Raw genomic sequence first — 18,227 nt, forward strand, 5'->3', positions numbered from 1 at the left:
AAATGTATTACCAAATGGATGAGCTCAGCAAAAAGTATTACTTTTCCTTTTCATAATTGCAAAGACAATGACTTTCCAAACATTAAAAGGCATTAGTATATGTTCAACAATAAATACAGTCTGCAAATAAAAATGAATGTTTCTCTGAAACTGAAGTGTAACACACAAATGGAAAATCATACAAATCACATGGTTCAGTAAATTATCACACAATTAATACCAGACTAAAAGTTTTAAATTCAACTGAAATTGGCATTAACTGAAAGCAAATATGTCATGTTATCAGAACATGTGAAAACAAACAAGGGGTTGGGGATTTAGTTCATTCAGTGGTAGAGCGCTTTGCCTAGCAAACGAAGGCCCTAGGTTTGGTCCCCAGCTCGAAAAAAAGAAAAAGGAAAAAAAAAAAAAAAAAAAAGAAAGAAAAGAAAACAAACAAACCAAAAACCACCAAAAAAAAAAAAAATCTAATTTTTTCCCACTAAATAATGGCTATCATCTCCAGTGCTGTTATTTGATGAAACTGTATGAACATTAAGTTAGCATTGTTAGGTTTCAAACCCAGGACAAATGGCCAACCCAGGTACCTATTTAACATATCAAGGTGCACCTGGCCCCAGGTCCTCCCAGCATCTCTCAGGCATACCCAGCACACCAGGCCCCCTCCCTTAAACATCTCCAGCCAAGAGGCTGGTGCCCTCCAGCCATTTTGCTATATGGGTCCTTCTGGGCTCTTTTCATCTACCATTTACCCTCGTGGCCTCTTGGTCTGAATCTCTACTCCCCTGTCACACTGCCTGGCTCAGGGTCATGTTCACTCTGCACTTTGCCAGCTGTGTACGTCTACCTCTGACTGTGCACTCCCTTTATCTACAATAAACTTTCTCTTCCACTATTCCAGTCAAGCCTTCCTTTTTTATTTCTTTTCTCAGTGATATTCCAGGAGAGAGACATTACCTGATGCAGCGGGTACACTGTATGCATCTAGTCATGATGGTCTTTACCAGGGGCCCAATGTTCTTGTCCTCCACAGCACGCTTCCCCTCTAGAAATCGGCTCCTATCACTTCCAAACATCATGGACTGGTCCTTAAGTAGATTACGAGACAGTCAGTCTAATGCTGCTAATGAAATTAAAATGAGTCAATCAAAAACATTTATAGAATTATTCTAGATACCTGTAGATCACATTCACCTCCCTGGTCACAAATAGGACAATCCAATGGGTGATTTGCTAATAAAAACTCCATCACACCTTCTCTGTATGAAAAATCAAATATATAAAGTGACATAAGAAGCTACCACTAAAAATGGTACCCTATAGGCTAGCTCAATAACCTTCACAGATTTTTTTACAGCTAGCATAAACTTTACATTTACTTCCAGATATGCTATCATATTAGTATTCGCTAGTATTAAACACAGTTTGAATTTGTTCATAAGGGTTTAAATATTGATCCTAGGAAATTATGACTTTCAGGGCTTTGTTTATTCATTTACATATTTCTCTTGAGACAGGGTCTCATGAAGCCCGCTGGCCTCCAACTCACAATGTGGCCAAGGATTCCGTGTCCTTGTCCTCTGATTTTCCAGCCTACACCTTCCAAGTGATGAGATCCAAAGCACATGCCACCGCTGTCAGCCTTTTGTTTCTGAAAGCAACCACCCAATTCCTGAAATTACAGTCATGTGCTGCTATGCTCCTCTTCTTAAATGCATAACTTCTAGGCTGGAGAGTTGGCTCAGTGGTTAAGAGCATCAGCTGCTCCTCCAGGACCTGGTTTTATTCCTAGCATCTATGTGGCAGCTCACAACTGTCTAACTCCTGTTCCAGGGTGTCCAACACCCTCACAAAGACATACATTCAGGCTAAACACCAAAGCATATGAAATAAGTAAAATCATTTTTAATTTGAAATAAAAACTGGGCTGGAATTATAGCACTATGGCAAGTTTAATCAACAAGCCCCACAGATACACACGGAGCATTAGAGCAAATACTAAAGTGTCATCAGTGCATGTTCAACTCAGCGAGTCCTGGTGCTACTCATCTCAAGTTAAGTTCTCAAGACTGATAACACTCCAGACAAGACCCGACCTTCTCTACTGTGTACTCATTTCTGCTGTTCTTAAAAGGTCTGATGGGAAATCTCTCATGTATGGGCCACACAACCACCTTCTGACAAATCTACAGTAGTAACAACAAAGTACCTGGCTTTCTTAGATTTTTCTGAGTTTGTCAGGATATTCCAGCCCTTCATAACAGGCATAGCACAAGCAGCAACAACCTAGAATTTCAATAGAGAAATCCATACTTGTATTTATTTGTAGTTATAAGCATCCCTATACATAAAATATTAAATAAATCATTAAGAAACAAAATAAGACCATGAGAGACACAATGAGGTGCAGGACAGCCTGAGACCTAACTCAAAGATTAAAAAACAAAACACAGCAAAAAAAATAAATAAATAAAAACAAAGATCATCTTTCAAAATCATTTTTGTTTTCAGATAGGTATCTCAGAAGGCAGAGGCTGCAAGTCTGAAGCCAACTGAGTCTGGCCAGGGTTTTATTTATAAGACCTTTTCTAAAAAAATGTTTTTCATATTTTTAAAAACTATTAATAGGATAATCTGACCATTCATACTAGTCTTAAAAAGAAATAAAATGTCACTGTGGTTCGTCCCGTCCCCCCCCACCCCCCTTGTGAAGCAGTGCCTAGTCAGAGGCACCTGGGATATGTGAGAGTGACACTGGCCTCTCAGTGACTAGGTCTTGGAGATTAGTTCCCAAAAAAGGGTGGCCCAGTCTCTTGCTTTTCCTCTTCTCATATAACAAACAGAGGCTTACTAAATGTGGTTGCTTGACTTTGGGATGACAAAACTATGAGCTAAATACACCTCTTTACTTCATAAAGTATCGAGACTTGGGTATTTTGTTATAGCATCCCCAAAGAAACTACAATATATTAGCCCTTAGGGATAGTCTATTAGTCAAAACAATTTTTTATTCTGCTCTGAAATTGGACTTTTTTGTTTGAAACGGAGTTTCTCTACTTGGCTGTTCTGGATCTCTCTGTAGCCAGAAGCAGAGGTAGGTGAATCTCTGGGTTTGAGGGAGTTTGAGGCCAAGAATGGGCAGACTAAATAATATTCATACTCTGCTTGCCTCTGCCTCCCACTTGGGAGGTATATCTACCACCTGGCTTTTTTAAAATTTAAAAATGTTTAAATTTTTAAGTGTTTAATACTAGCCAGTGCTATAAATATGTATCATTTAAATTAAAAAATTTAAGACCAGAAAAGAGCCCTAGGATTTAGTGAGATAGCTCAGTAAGTAAAGTGCTTGCTATATAAGTCTGAGAAACATGAGGACTTAAGTTTGATCCCCAAAGCCCATATCAAAAAGCTGGGCATGAGGCTGGAGAGATGGCTCAGTGGTTAGGAGCACTGACTGCTCTTCCAGAGGTCCCGAGTTCAAATCCCAGCAACCACATGGCAGCTCACAACCATCTGTAATGGGATCTGATGCCCTCTTCTGATGTGTCTGAAGGCAGCTACAGTGTAGTCACATACATAAAATACATGTTTAAAAAAAAAAGTGGGCATAGCGGTGCATGCTTATAATCTCAGCCCTGGGGAGGCAAAGACAGGCGCGGATATCCCTGGAGCTTGCCCACCTAGCATAAGCAGAAAGACCTGTCTGTTTAAAAAAAAAAAAAGAAAAAGAAAAGGAGACTCCCTGAGGAATGATACTGGAGGTTGTCCTTTGCCCTCCGCAGACAGGAACATGTACACATACATACACATCTTTGTAGCCGGGCTACAGCTATATACATCAAAATGCAATTACATAACCTAAAGTGAACTTTTTCTATATAATTCTTTGTCAAGTGAAAACGGTGCAGCATAAGCCCTTCTAGTATACATTACACACTCACCATGCATCTTAAGATTGTGTCTTAAGACACTGACAGCTTAAGAAACCATTTTGAACTCCCAGACTTGCTATATGGCATTTCTGTTTATATAATATTTCCATCCATGTATTTTATTTGAAATGAATCACTTATGTGGTGATTTGAATAGGTTTGGCCCCCACAGATTCATGTGTTTGATGCTTGGCCATAGGGAAAGGCACTATTAGGACTTTGGCCTTTCACTGTGGGCAGGCGCTTTGAAGTCTCCTCCTATGCTCAGACTCAGTGCAGAAGAAACCCTCCTGCAAACTGCCTATAGGAGACGGTCTTCTCCTGGCTCCTATAGCACCAAATCTGCCTGCACGCTGTCATGTTTCCCACCATGATGATAATGGACAGTTCCTCTGAAACTGTAAGCCAGCCCACTTAAGTTTTTACCTTTATAATAGTTGACTTGGTTATAGTCTCTCTTCATAGCAATAAAACCCAAATTAAGACAACCTACTACAAAAAATATTGGAGTTATAGCAGTAATGATTCTAGATAAAGTTTGCTGCAAGATTTAAAGTCTTCTCCCTCCCACAGTATGATAGGGAATTCCAGATATTGTGTACCTTTGGAGCTTTCTCAATCTCTACCAGGCACATCCTGCAATTTCCAGCTACAGACAACCTTTCATGGTAACAGAATCGAGGGATTTGCATGCCAACCTTCTCGCAGGCCTAGAAGACAAAATATTGCTTTAGAATAATTTCCTTGGATCTTGTTCTTACTGAAACATAAAGGATGAAGACATCTTTTAATATTTCTGCCCCATTACCCACTTATCTTAACCCCCTCCTTATAAGTTCCTCAAGAACTCTTGCTCCATTCCAAACTGGCAGCTGCCTCAAAGGACATAAATCCCTCCACTTTATGCATAATGAATTAGGTAAGTCCTCACAGTCTGTGGTGAGTCTTTCCCATTATCTGCTTTGTCCACAGTCCACAAAAGCTCCCCTGTCAACCTGTCCCAGTGGCTTCATTCCTAGACTTACTTTCTCTTTTGAGTTACCGCCTCATCTCACATCTTACGGCTGGCTAGGATTTAGTTTTACCTCTGACATCTCTACCAACCCCCAGCTATCCAAAATACTTTCCATTGTACCTAGAATTTTTTTTTCTAACATTCAGTGCTTTCATGTCTGTCTATGTCTGCCACAGTCCAGAAATGAAAAAAAAAAAAAAAAAATTAACTCACAGTCAAAATAAAGCATCATCTGCCTATGACCAAATTTGTTATTTCTGGAGAAATTTAGAGAAATAACATACTATATCCTTCACTTACTTGCCTTGCAGGACATATTTCTATATTGAAACTAAACAGTATGAAGGAAATAATTTTTAAATATAAATCGGGGAACACACAGATTCACAAAAGTCATTACCTGCAGGACAGTGGTTCCTGGTTCCACCATGACAGACTGACCATCAACAAATACTTCAATCAAGTTACTTGCTGCTGTGCCAGTTGATCGAACTGGTTATCAAAACAATAAGGTGAGAAATAAATTAACCGAGTTGAATTCAAAGAGCCTAATGAATTAGCTAAATATAAAAAAATTATCATTTTTTACTAGTCTTCTCTCTCCAGATGCAAATTTTGTTTTTCGTTTTTGTTTGTTTCTTCCAGTCAGGGTTTCTCTCTGTAGCCCTGGCTGTCCTGGAAAGACCCAGCCAGACCAGGCCAGCCTTGAACTCAGAAACCCACCTGTCTCTGCATTCTGAGTACTGGGATTAAAGGCTTGGCTAAGACACAAACTTTTCAAGCACTAAATAAGCATAAAAGCTTTTTTAACTCAACTCTATCAAACACATGGTTGTTAGGTTTGGTTTTGCATTTATAAAGATAATCAAAAATACTCATGGGACTCGAGAGATGGTTCAGCAGTTAAGAGCACTGACTGCTCTTCCAGAGGTCCTGGGTTCAACTCCCAACAACCACGTGGTGGCTTACAATCTGTAATGGGATCTGATGCCCTCTTCTGAAGACAGCTACAGTATACTTTAATATACATAAATAAATCTCTAAAAAAATTTCATGAATATACAACAAAAACTTACCATATCCTTTAGGAGACTTAGAAAGGCCTATCAAGGCCCTTTTTACAGGTATCCTTAACATGATGGCTAAAAGCAATAAAACAAAGATTAATTTTGTAAAAGAAAAAGACCCACCTACTTATAAAATTCCTGGTACTATTTTATGGTTTCACATACATTATTCTAGGAGAATATTCGGATTCAATGTTTTCCCTCAAGTTGTACATATAATATGCAGTCCCAGAAACACTAGCAATACAGTATCAATATCAGACAACTGAGAAGTAGTTAGCAGATAGCAGACTTTGGGTCCTTGCATAGATAGGTAAGGTACAGCTGAGCTACATCTCCAGCACTAAACTTGGGCTCTGTAAATACAAAGTAAAGGGCGGTTTTGATATAGTCAGAACAAAGTGGTAAGAGCTTGGAATACAGCTCAGTTGGTATAAGAGTGTTTGCCTAGCACTGAGGAAGTTCTAGGTTCTAATATCAGAACAGCATAATCCAGATTATATGTGTGCAATCGCTGAATTTGGGAGGTTGAGGCAGAATCAGAACTATAAGGACATCTTCTGCTACAGCAAGTTTGAAGTCAGGTAGAGATACAAGAAAAAGAATTAAGAATAAAGTAAAATAAGTTGCAAGAATAACTCTTTGTCATTAACAGCTATCTAAAATACATAAAATACCTTTCTGCCTTCATCTACCACCAGTACGTTGGGGATTTTGTTTTGTTGAGACAGATCTCATTATTAATCTGCTTCTGCTTCCTGGGTGCTACCACGACTAGGTCCAGTATGCACTCTCTCATGATATATATCATGATATATATTTTATATATGACCCTAAGGTATTCCGAGGTAGCTCAGAAGTCAAAAGCCTTTGATGCATCTTTGTTCTCTCACAGTCCTACAATCTGCTTGTGTTATGCTTTTATCTTAAACGCACTATGAACTCTTGGCATCTTCCTCCTTTCAGTACCAATTCCCAAAAGGTAGTAAAAATAGGTTTTAGCTTTCTTTTTTTTTTTTTTTCCGGAGCTGGGGACCGAACCCAGGGCCTTGCGCTTCCTAGGCAAGCGCTCTACTGCTGAGCTAAATCCCCAACCCCCCAAAATAGGTTTTAAAACAATGCTTCTACATTGTTTTGGGTGTTTTAGAGGCCTAATCTCAGTTACTTGGGACACTAAAGCAGCAGGATCCCATGTTCCCAGACTGCCCAGACCTTGAGTGAGTTCAATACTAACCTGGATAATCTAGTGAGACCCTGACTCAAAAATAAAAAGGTAACTGGAGAGGCTCAGCAGTTTAAGAGCACATGTTGCTCTTGCAGAAAACCTGGTTTCTGCTCCCAGGGCCCAAACGAAGGCTCACAACCATCCACAATTGTTACTGATGTCCTCTGCAAGTGCCAACACACAGAGCACACACATACAAGCAGGCAAAGCACTCATATACGAAAAGAGAATAAGCTGGGCATGGTGGTACACACCTTTAATCACAGTGCCTGGGATGCAGAGGGAGGCGGAGCTCTGAGTTCAAGGCCAGCCTGGTCTACAGAGTGAGTTCCAACAGCCAGGGCTACAAAAACCCTGTCTCCAAAAGTAAAGAGAGAGAGAGAGAGAGAGAGAGAGAGAGAGAGAGAGAGAGAGAGAGAGAGGGAGAGAAAGTGTGTGTGTGTGAGAGAGAGAGAGAGTGAGAGGAGAGAGAGAGAGAGAGAGAGAATAAATTATTTTAAAGTTTTTTTTTTAATCGAAAGTAAAGGATGGAAATGTGGCTCGGTGGTACCAAGTGTGAGACAGCTCTAGGTTCAATAAAATAATTTAAATGAAGGGCCAGAGAGAGAACTCAGAGGTTAACATTGTCATCCATCACTGAAGGAAGTGAGGGCTAGAAGGAAGCAGTTTCTTAATTGAAGTTCCCTCCTCTCAGATGATTTTAGTTTGTGTCAAATAGACATAAAACTATGCAGCACAGTCTCTAAAATCAAATAGACATAAAACTATGCAGCACAGTCTCTAAAATCAAATAGACATAAAACTATGCAGCACAGTCTCTAAAACCCTTTTCTACAAATTTCTGGGATTACAGATATGTTGTTTTTACCTTTTAAAGATAGTAAAAAAAAAAAAAGTGATGAGTATATCAACATTTAAAAAAAACAGTAAAAATGTTTCTCAACAGCAGTAGCAGTACTAATAGAAAATAGTTCAAAAAACAGATTTTTTTTCCTTTTTAATAATTAAAAAAAGTGTTTGTTATATGTTTTGTCTGCATGTATGTCTATTCACCTCAAGGAGGCCAGGAGAGGTTATCAGATCCCTTGGAATTGGAGTTACAGACAGCTGCTGAGCTGCCCTGTAATTTTAGGGAATCGGATCTAGGTCCTCTCTGAAAGAACAGTCTTAACCACCCAGCCATCTTTCCAGTCCCAAAGGTATAGCCTAGGCAGGTCTTGAATTCATGATCCTCCTGTCTATACTTCTTGAACATACGCTGGCATGTGCTACTACAACTGGCTTTTAGCTGTGTAGAGACCAGGCTGGCCTGAAACTCACAGAGATTCACCTACAGGCTTCTGCCTCTTAAGTGCTGAAATTAAAAGCATGTACTACCACTTCAGATAAAACAGAATCCTAAACATTAAAGTCTGTAGTTATTATAGACGATATATAATTAAATATTTCATTAGCTTATAATTTAATTTATTTAATTAATTCTTTAAAAATGGAAATCTACAGTTTACAAACTGAATTTGCAGATACCGAGTCTGTTATCTACTAGGTATTGGTTCTTTACCTATAGAGCAAATCTACACTGTTTCTTAGGGTATTATTACTAGGTCAATAATAAAAACAAAGAAAAAATTTGCAGTAAAAACTAACAGCAAGGCAATCAGTAATGGCTACTGACAATCAGTTGTACAGTGATCTTCGTTTGTGGCCCTTTTTCTTATTAAAAACACACCATGTATATATTTTATTATTCTACTTACTAGAGTTGGACAGAGCAGGTAGCTTTAATTCAGGACCACTTCCTTTAGGCTGCACTGGGCTATATCCGTAATACAAACAACAAACAAACCCACAATACTAAATTGAAGGTGAATCATCAATATTGTTAGCTACTGGACTGTAAGTTCCTTGACAAAAAATTTGGCTATTTCTCTTTTCTGAAGACTAGCAAGTCCCCAAGTAGTTTTGCCACCAAATTCCAGAATGAGCAGTTATCTATCTCTGTTTTAAATGGTACTGATGAGGCTACGCACAGCAGTCTATGCCTGTGGTTGCAGCACTGGGGAGCCTAAAGCATGAGAATCAGGAGTCTGAGGCCAGTCTGAGCTATATACATGGGACCTCATCCCACCAAAACAGCCTGCACTGCATAAAGAGTCTGAGGATAACCTGGTTTATGCACTGTACAGGTTGTTTTGCTGTGGTTTTTTTACTTTGGTGGGTTTTTTTTTTTTTTTTTTTTTTAGATAGATCTCATGTACCTCAGACTGGCCTCAAACTTGCTATGAAGTCAAGGATCAACTTGGACTCCTAAACTTCAGGCCTCCACTTCCCAAGCAAGGGGCAGAATTAGCAACATGTACCACCATGTTCAGCTTGGTATATGTTTTATTGTTGTTGTTATTGTTGTTGTTATTGTTGTTGTTGACATTCATTTACTTGCTGGATGAAGGTTACCATATACACACAGGGGGTGGGGCAGGCGCACGAGGAAGTCAAAGGCAACTTCTGAAAGTCAGTTCTCTCTTTCCATCAATGTGGGTCCTGGAGACCTAACTCACGGATGCCAGGCTTAGCAAGCATCATTACCAACTAAGCTATCTCACCAGCATGCATTTCAGAATATGCATTTCAGACATAGTATCTATCAAATAGGAACAGTAGAGTCCTTACCTAAGCATGCACAAACTCCTCCATTCAATCCTGTCCCAGCCTCCCCAGTCTAGGATTACAGATAAGCACCACCACACCCTGGCATATCTCTACTATCTTGGCTGTAACTAATAAAAATAAAGGGCGTTGATGTTCTGGCTTAGAATAATAGATTCAAAGATGCAAAACTCAGTGGGGGCTGGGGAGGAGATTCCCAGAAATTTCTGTTTCATCTTAAAAGACATGAATCTTGAGAACACTGCAGCTTCCTGATTTGCAGTGGGACTCAGGGCTAACTTTTTAAGATTCACTTTTAATTTATGTGTGCATATGCTTGTCTCTGTGTGGTTATGTGCATTTATAAGTGCCGGTGCTCACAGTCCAAAAGAGTGGCAAATTCCCTGTTACAAGGCAGTTGTCCCCCTTCTGACGGAGACAGTGGGAACTGAACTCGGATCTACTCTGCAAGGCACTCTTAACTACTTGGCTATCTCTCCAACTCCGACTGAGCTTTTAGTTTTTGTCATTCTCCCCGTCAGTGGAATGAATAAAATACTACCCAACATCATCAACGAACTGGACAAAATAAACAGTAGTGTGGGCAGTTTCAAGATAGCAACTAAAGAGACGCCTAATGTTTAAGTCTTTCCTGACACTGGGAAATGAACCGGTCTCCTTCAGACAGGGCCATCTCCTGTCTTCCCCTGCAGAGAGAAAGTAGCTAGCAAGCCGGAACTCCCAAAGGTTTCCTGATCATCTTGCTTATGCTCCATCAGACCAGAAACTAAGGCTAGTAACCTTCACCTGCCGGTTCTCTGGGGTTCTGGAGGTGGCGGGGCAGGAGGTGGTGCCCAGTCAAGGACAAGAGGAGAATGACTTGTTTGACCTAAAGGATACAGTCCTGCTAAGAAAGAAAACACCACTCGAAGCACTTCAACTTTCTCTCTTAAACGCGTCCTCACCTTTCCTCTAGAGCTCACCAACTTGTCCCGCTGATTTGTCCGGATCCCTCTGACCCCTCAAAACCCAGCCGCTAAGTCAATATGGCGGCCACGGCTAACTCCGTCAGCCTGACCTGGCGGACGGAAAGCCAGGAGGGACAACAAAGTCGGATTCGACAATCTCCCCTCTTTGGACCTGTTCGGCAATTTCCGTCAGCTTGAGAGGGAGCCGGGAGAAAGCGGAGAAGGCGACTTGGACCTGCAGTTCCGCCGGAAGTAGCCGAGGCCTTGAGGCCGAATGCTTTCGTTCAACTCCGGCTCCTCAAGGGGCGTTTCCTTTAGTTTTAGAAACCTTGGAAGTAGGCGTTTTAAAATGCATCTTTTATTAATTTCCTTCCAAACACAAGGAAAAGCCCGCGGACGACCTGTGGGTCATCTAATTCACAAGACGCAGTTTTACGTGAAGGAACGAGACTAGTAACGTACTTTGACCTTTAACCTCTAGCCGGTGCAGTGGAGGGAAACGCCTCCGTCTCTATATAAGGACTTTTCCGGCCGGTCCCGGCCCTTTTTCTCCCTCAGCGCTGGCCGCGGGCTTCTAGCGCTCTTTTCCTCCGCTCCGGGTTACAGCCGACGCCATGGGTTTCGGAGACCTGAAAACCCCCGCCGGCCTCCAGGTGCTCAACGATTACCTGGCGGACAAGAGCTACATTGAGGGGTGAGCCGGGAGCCCCGGGGGCCACGTGGCGCGGGCTCGGCGGGAGGGAAGCGGGTCGCCGGAAACTAGGGGAAGCCGAGTTAGGTCTCCCGAGTCTCGGATGCCACTGGAGCAGGACCTCCCTGGAGGGGCTGCCAGCGCAATAATTGAAATAATGCTTGCTCTCCATGTAACTACGTTCAGCCGGTTCTTCCGCGTCCTTTGACTAGTTAATTTAAACCTGTGGAAAGCCCGAGGTAGCCTTTGAGTTCGCCCAAGTGGCAGAGAATTCTTGGCTTGTACAGATTGAAACATATTTTGTGCACTTCCGATTAGAAGCAATTTAGGTTAGCCCTGTAATAGTTCCCACTAGTAGTTAGTTTGGCGGGTATGGGCTGTGTCATTTACCAGTTAGTGTTTGTGTCTTTTCTTTTAAAGGTGCGTGTACTTGTTTTTGTGTTACCTGCAGGTACGTGCCATCACAAGCCGATGTGGCAGTATTTGAAGCAATCTCTGGTCCACCACCCGCTGACCTGTGTCATGCTCTGCGTTGGTATAATCACATCAAATCTTACGAAAAAGAAAAGGCCAGGTAAAAGTATCATTGCGCTACCTGGATTTTCACATGGCAAAGTAGGACCGGGGTTAAAGTTGCTTTAGCATTGTTGACCTAGTGTAAACCAAATTTCTTTGTGACCTTAAATTAAGGCCAACAGACTGAAGTTCTCCATTTTCTCACAGAACAGGTAGAACATGGACAACTGCAGTTTACAATTTTCCCACACCTCATTAATGTGTTTTGACCTGGGGGAGGGGCACCACTGGGCTGTGAGGGTAGCTGATTTAATTCCTGGCTATTCTTCTAAAACTACAAGCAAAGGTGGGAGTTTGGGGAAGTGGATTCCATTTCACTAAGAATGGAAGTGGGGATATATAATGAATCTCATTCAGATGTTCATTTTGGAAGAGTAAACCATATTGAGTACTGAATACTATGTCTCCTTTAAAGTCAAGTCATTTACCTGGGGTTGTGCTGAGGTTAAGTAACCAGAAGAGATTGTGAGTTACTGGAAAGGAATATTGTGTGTTTTGCCCAGAAAGAGCTTTGACACCAACCTAATGTTGTAGAATGCTTGTTTTTCAAGCTTGCCGGGAGTGAAGAAATCTTTGGGCAAGTATGGCCCTGTCAGTGTGGCAGATACCACAGGAAGTGGAGCAGCAGATGCTAAAGATGATGATGACATTGATCTCTTCGGATCTGATGATGAGGAGGTATGCCTTTCTCTTTATACAAGTATATTGATAAGGCAGTCAGTCTTTACAGCATGACTAACTGGTGCTGTAGCCACTGCCTGGACATGGATCCTGCCTTGGCTTTATTGTCTGCCTTTAAAAATTTATCACTGGGTACATGATGAATAAAATCGAATCACCATCTTTCGGCTGAGCTCCTGATGGATTTGCTTTTTTCTGATGTCCAGTCATTTTTGTGATGACCTTGTTACTACATTTAAGCAGAAGATAACCAACTTTGTGAAATGTTTTTTTCTCTGTACAGGAAAGTGAAGACGCAAAGAGGCTACGAGAAGAACGCCTTGCTCAGTATGAATCAAAGAAAGCTAAAAGTGGGTAGCTTATGGTTTATCTTTATTGTTAATAATGTGAATGCCTTTGTCTAGTGCTTGGCCTTAAAGTGGGTTTTCCCCCAGTTAAATTGAATGGGTCAATATTTTATTTAAATCTTCCACAGCTACTGGTCTGCAGCTGTCTTTATGGTAGCAGTTGTAGCATTCCTCTGTGGGAAAGAAACTGTTACACAATTTAATGCCTCTTTCTTAGCCACATAGAAAGAGGAATATGCGTGACAGACACAAGGCGAGTTGTGTACGTTTTTGGCAAGAAGGTGGCCTGTTTCAAAACAAACAGATTTGACTTATGGTGAAAATGTTGAGTATTTGGGTGTCATTCATTTTTTCACCTTTTTTAGAGCCTGCGGTTGTTGCGAAGTCTTCCATCTTGTTGGATGTGAAGCCTTGGGACGATGAGACAGACATGACGAAACTGGAGGAGTGTGTCCGAAGCATTCAAGCGGACGGCTTGGTGTGGGGCTCCTGTAAGTGATGCTTGTGTTTGGGGGTTGGAATTTGGGCATCTTCAGTTTTCCCATCACAAAGAGTTTCCTAATTTTTTTACCCCTTGATCTTTTTTAGCTAAATTGGTTCCAGTGGGATACGGAATTAAGAAGCTTCAAATACAGTGTGTAGTTGAAGATGATAAGGTTGGAACAGATATGCTGGAAGAGCAGATTACTGCTTTTGAGGACTACGTACAGTCCATGGATGTGGCTGCTTTTAACAAAATCTAAATTATCCTTAAGTCTGTGCACTTAAATAAAAGCTTGAAAGATAACCCTTGACTCTTCATTTGCTGTGAGAGATGATATACTTTGTTTTGAAGAAAAGGTGAAGTGGTGGGGACTTGGGCTAGAAAGAGAAATTTTGCTCAGCATTTCAAACCACTTTGGCCAAGGTTATCCAGACCAACATGAAGTTGCCCTTTAGCCAACACTGTATCGTGTCATAGATATAACTAAAAAGAAGATTAAAAAATGTGTTATTAAAAATTTAGCGGGGTTGGGGATTTAGCTCAGTGGTAGCTCAGTGGACCGACTGGGTTCGGTCCTTAGCTCTGAAAAAAAAATTAGCAATTAACTATTGTCACCAGATGTCTTCAATACCTTTTTGAAAAGCAGAATCTTGGGCTACTAAGATGACTCCGAGGGTGCTTACCATTTGGTTCAATCCCTAAAGATAGCGTTATGTCCTGAGAGGAACATTGTATAGGTTTATAAGGTGGTTAGGTGTGGAGGTCTTTCCCTTGAATCTGGAAATCTGAACCTAGAGCTGCAGGAAAGTGCTGGAATAAGCAGTGTGCTAAAAGCTACTTATTGGAAACATTTGTGGGAGATCATACTGCTCAAGAAGTACACCATGGGGGGCTGGAGAGATGGCTCAGCGGTTAAGAGCACTGACTGCTCTTCCAGAGGTCCTGAGTTCAAACCCCAGCAACCACATGGTGGCTCACAACCATCTGTAATGGGAGCCGATGCCCTCTTCTGACAGGCAGGTGTAGATAGACCACTCATATACATAAAATAAATAAAACGGGGTTGGGGATTTGGCTCAGTGGCAGAGCGCTTGCCTAGGAAGCGCAAGGCCCTGGGTTCAGTCCCCAGCTCCGAAAAAAAGAACCAAATAAATAAATAAATAAATAAAACATCTTTAAAAAAAAAAGAAGTACACCATGGAATACATCACAGCATTTCAGCTTTATGTTAAAAATTTGGTACATACAGTAACTAAATGTATTTACCATAATTTTTAAAGTTTGGGCTTTGTGTTCTGTGAGCCGGGTGGTGGTAGTGCACATTTTTAAACACAACACTCAGGAGGCAGAAAAATGCAGACTTCTGGGTTCAAGGCCAACCTGAGTTATAAAGTCCATGAGAGTTGTGTATACAAAGAAACACTGTCTTAAAAACAAAGTTCTCTAGAAGAATAATTCAGTTACTTCAGTCAGACAGTAGTACTCTTGCTCTCAGTCTGGTTTTATGTTGACTACCTTCAGTGAGGGAAGCTTCACGTTGTAAATGTGTATTTAATCATACATAGATTCAATAAAACGTACTAAGGAGAATATACTTCAACAGACCCGTTCTAAAGTAGTAGAAATTTTTCCAGGTTAGAATCATGAGGGCCAGCAGAGGGCAGTATTGTCAAAAGCCTGAAAGCAGAGAAAGGGTTAGAGCAGAACTGTTAGAGCCTGCTGTAGAGCATGTCAGAAGCATGAGAGCAGGCTGGGGGCCGTAGCAGAACCAAGAGAGCTGGCTGGGGCCCTGTCAGAGTCACGAGAGCCGGCAGAGGGCAGCACTAGGTATTCCAGGGCTTCATAGTGCTTAGGGCTTCTGGAGAACAAAGGTACATTTTATTCATCTTATTCTGGTGTCTCTGTAAACAAAAGAACAAGATGGAATTGTGCTGTCAGTGCATGCTCTCTGAAGAGCATCTATACCATCTGGAAACATGTTTATAGTAATCTACACACTTGTACTTAGCTAGAATTTTCCATAACCATGATGTTCTGGAGGACTAAGAATGAACACAAAATTGTAGACATATTTCATAAAGGGGCAAAGAGTCTGTCCCCTCCCTTTCGTTCTGAGCCAGCCTAGTCTTGCTTTGGCCAGTTTGATATGGTGGAAACAATGCCGTGTGTATGACATTCATAACCTGTAAGAGGACTGTGGATGTGGCTCAATAGCAGAGCACATGCGGCTTGCAGCTGGAAGTCTGGTGACCCCCGGAGAGGTCATGGGGCAATTACAAGAGGAAGGACAAGATCTACTGATTAACTAGCCCAAGTATTCCAAGATAAGGCCATTAGCATTATTACCTACCTGAAGCTCCAAGCATAAGAAGCAGGGTCAAATCACCCTGTCTTGTTTATATTCCAGAAACTCAGAATTGAGCTATACTAACAATAAATTGTTGTTTTAAGCAACTTACTAAATAAACAGTTAACAGGAATGGAAGTTTTAAATCCATAGCCAACTAATACTTTATAGTTTATGGAAGCTTGAGTCCAGCCTAGCCTACATAGTGAGACCTTACCCCAAACAAAAGGGTTGGCTTTTTTTTTTGTTTGTTTGGTTGGTTTTTTTGTTTTTTTGTTTTTGACTGGAAAGGTGATGATGAGGGAGCTGGGGAGCTGCCCCACCTTAGCCAGAGTGCATTCAAGGACGACCTGAGTTCAACTCCTGGAACACACATTAGAGAAAGCACTGGCAATCTCGTTGAGGTGTAGCTAGGCAGAGCTCTGGCACTTGCTGGCTAGCTATTTTAGCCTGGTTGGTGAGCTCTAGACAACTGAAAAACCCTGTCTCAAAAAAAAAGAGAGTGTCTCCATGAGAAACATGATTTAGTTACAGTTTACATACATGTACATCTATAAATACATTAACATACACACACACAAAATGACCCAAAAGCAAACCAGAAAAAAAGTCAGCCTGATAGTTTTTCAACAGAGATGATTAATATGATGTGGTATACACTATAAAAATTATTTATAATCTGATACATATATTGCGTACATTAATAGACGAAGGCTAAAAGAGTGGGGGAAACTTTTAGGGTGTCAGTATCAGAATTGCCACCAGAGGGCGGCAGAAAGATACATGATTTAAATTGCAAGGAAGAGATCCTACCTTTTATACCCATACAAAAAACGTAACCGAACAAAAATACGATCATTTCAGATCGGAACAAAGCCTAATCTGAAAGGATTGGTTATGAGGCTCCCACAGAAACTTTGCACTGGTTTTCTGGGCGCACAATACTCATTGGGCAGTTTCTAGGAGAGACAGGCTCTTGGTTTCAGCGCTTCTGAGTTGTTCACTCACTGTACCAGAGCAACTGGCCTCCCACAGTGACCGCTTTAGTACCTCGGCAACAGAGGCCCTGAAGCGAGCTTGAAACTTCTTGCTTATTAGAACGTAAAGGATGGGGTTCAAGCAGCTGTTGAGGAAGGCCAAGCCAGTAGAGAGAGGGATTCCACCCTGCAGCACGTTCTGGAAAGAGCTGTTGTGATGAATGCTGAGTTCCCAAATGCTGAACAGGTGAAAAGGAGTCCAGCAAACCATGAAGGCGATGACCACAGACAGGATCATCCAGAGATGCTTACTGGATATCAGAATGTTTCGCTTCTTCATCTTGAAGATGAGGCACAGGTAGCAGGAGCTCATTGTCAGCAAAGGCAAGAGGTAGCCAAAAAGGAACTTCACCCAGGTCAGAACGTGGTGTCTCATCAGGGTGAGCTCATGCTCCTGGAAGTTGTTATAACAAATAATGCGGTTGTTGACCTCCATGGTGTCCCGGAAGTACAGGGTAGGACCTCCAAGCAGAGAAGCCAACAGCCAGACAAATAGAACAACAAGCAGTGACTTCTTCAGGGTCCGGTGCGGATGAGACAAGCCAGGGTGGATCAAGTGGATGTAGCGGTCCAGGCTAATCACTGTCAAGAAGAATACACTGGAAAACATGTTCAGTTGGGCAATGAAGGAATTAAGCTTGCAGAGCCATCGGCCAAAGGGCCAGTGGAAACTCAGAGCCACATAGGAAATATACAGAGGCAGGAAGAGAACAAAGACGAAGTCTGCAATGGCCAGATTGAGAAACCAAAGAGTGGTGACCGTTTTCTTCCACTTGAATCCCATGAACCAAATGACGATGGCATTCCCTGGAATTCCCAGAACAAATGCTAGGGCACATAAGAGCAGGGAGATCCAGTGAACGATTCCCAGGTACACATTCTCCTCTGCGTCAGGCTCCTGGGCGTAATATTCTAAGGCATAGGAGTAGTTGTCCAGTTCTTCAAATAGCATTTCCCTTGAGACTTCCATGATGATCTTATAGGTGGAGAGTGAGGAAATCTGGAAAAGTAATGTTTAAAGGAAAAAGAAAAGCTTAAGAATTAAGTTTGCTGAATGCAAGACATAAATTGAAAAGTACAACATTTTATGACTAAGACATGGGTTCTTTTTGGAAGGGCTTGTGTTTATACTACAGATGTCTAAGACCCGGGCTCACAGATTACACACACTGGCTCAAAGGTTTTGAGAGTTCATCTGTGATTCAGTAATT

The 18,227-nt window shown here is 41.5% G+C and overlaps 3 protein-coding genes and 2 non-coding genes across 5 annotated transcripts in view; 3 read left to right on the top strand and 2 right to left on the bottom strand.

Annotated features, from left to right (window-relative positions):
* The window catches only part of Ndufs1 (NADH:ubiquinone oxidoreductase core subunit S1), a 33,659-nt gene extending 22,584 nt beyond the window's left edge, over window positions 1–11,075 (bottom strand). The window contains 7 exon segments of the mRNA XM_032901215.1: window positions 958–1,088; window positions 1,178–1,259; window positions 2,210–2,286; window positions 4,535–4,642; window positions 5,348–5,439; window positions 6,024–6,089; window positions 10,851–11,075. Coding sequence (XP_032757106.1) covers window positions 958–1,088; window positions 1,178–1,259; window positions 2,210–2,286; window positions 4,535–4,642; window positions 5,348–5,439; window positions 6,024–6,084 — 551 coding nt within the window. The 5' untranslated portion in view covers window positions 6,085–6,089; window positions 10,851–11,075.
* An 89-nt stretch (window positions 11,076–11,164) lies between these two features.
* Window positions 11,165–13,935, top strand: Eef1b2 (eukaryotic translation elongation factor 1 beta 2). Its single transcript, XM_032901214.1, has 6 exons — window positions 11,165–11,547; window positions 11,996–12,118; window positions 12,672–12,798; window positions 13,085–13,151; window positions 13,514–13,639; window positions 13,737–13,935. The coding sequence occupies exons 1-6, from the start codon at window positions 11,468–11,470 to the stop codon at window positions 13,889–13,891; spliced, it is 678 nt and encodes a 225-aa protein (XP_032757105.1). The 5' UTR covers window positions 11,165–11,467; the 3' UTR covers window positions 13,892–13,935.
* LOC116899815 lies at window positions 12,930–13,007 on the top strand. Its single transcript, XR_004387815.1, has one exon. It is a non-coding gene; the product is annotated as a small nucleolar RNA SNORD51 (small nucleolar RNA).
* LOC116899821 lies at window positions 13,269–13,400 on the top strand. Its single transcript, XR_004387821.1, has one exon. It is a non-coding gene; the product is annotated as a small nucleolar RNA SNORA41 (small nucleolar RNA).
* Window positions 13,936–16,886: 2,951 nt separating the features above from the next.
* Window positions 16,887–17,986, bottom strand: Gpr1 (G protein-coupled receptor 1). Its single transcript, XM_032899559.1, has one exon. It carries the CDS (start codon window positions 17,984–17,986, stop codon window positions 16,925–16,927), a length of 1,062 nt encoding a protein of 353 aa, XP_032755450.1. The 3' UTR covers window positions 16,887–16,924.
* Between the last annotated feature and the right edge of the window lie 241 nt (window positions 17,987–18,227).

This window comes from Rattus rattus, chromosome 4 (assembly GCF_011064425.1).
Source record: "Rattus rattus isolate New Zealand chromosome 4, Rrattus_CSIRO_v1, whole genome shotgun sequence".
Lineage (NCBI taxonomy): Eukaryota > Metazoa > Chordata > Mammalia > Rodentia > Muridae > Rattus > Rattus rattus.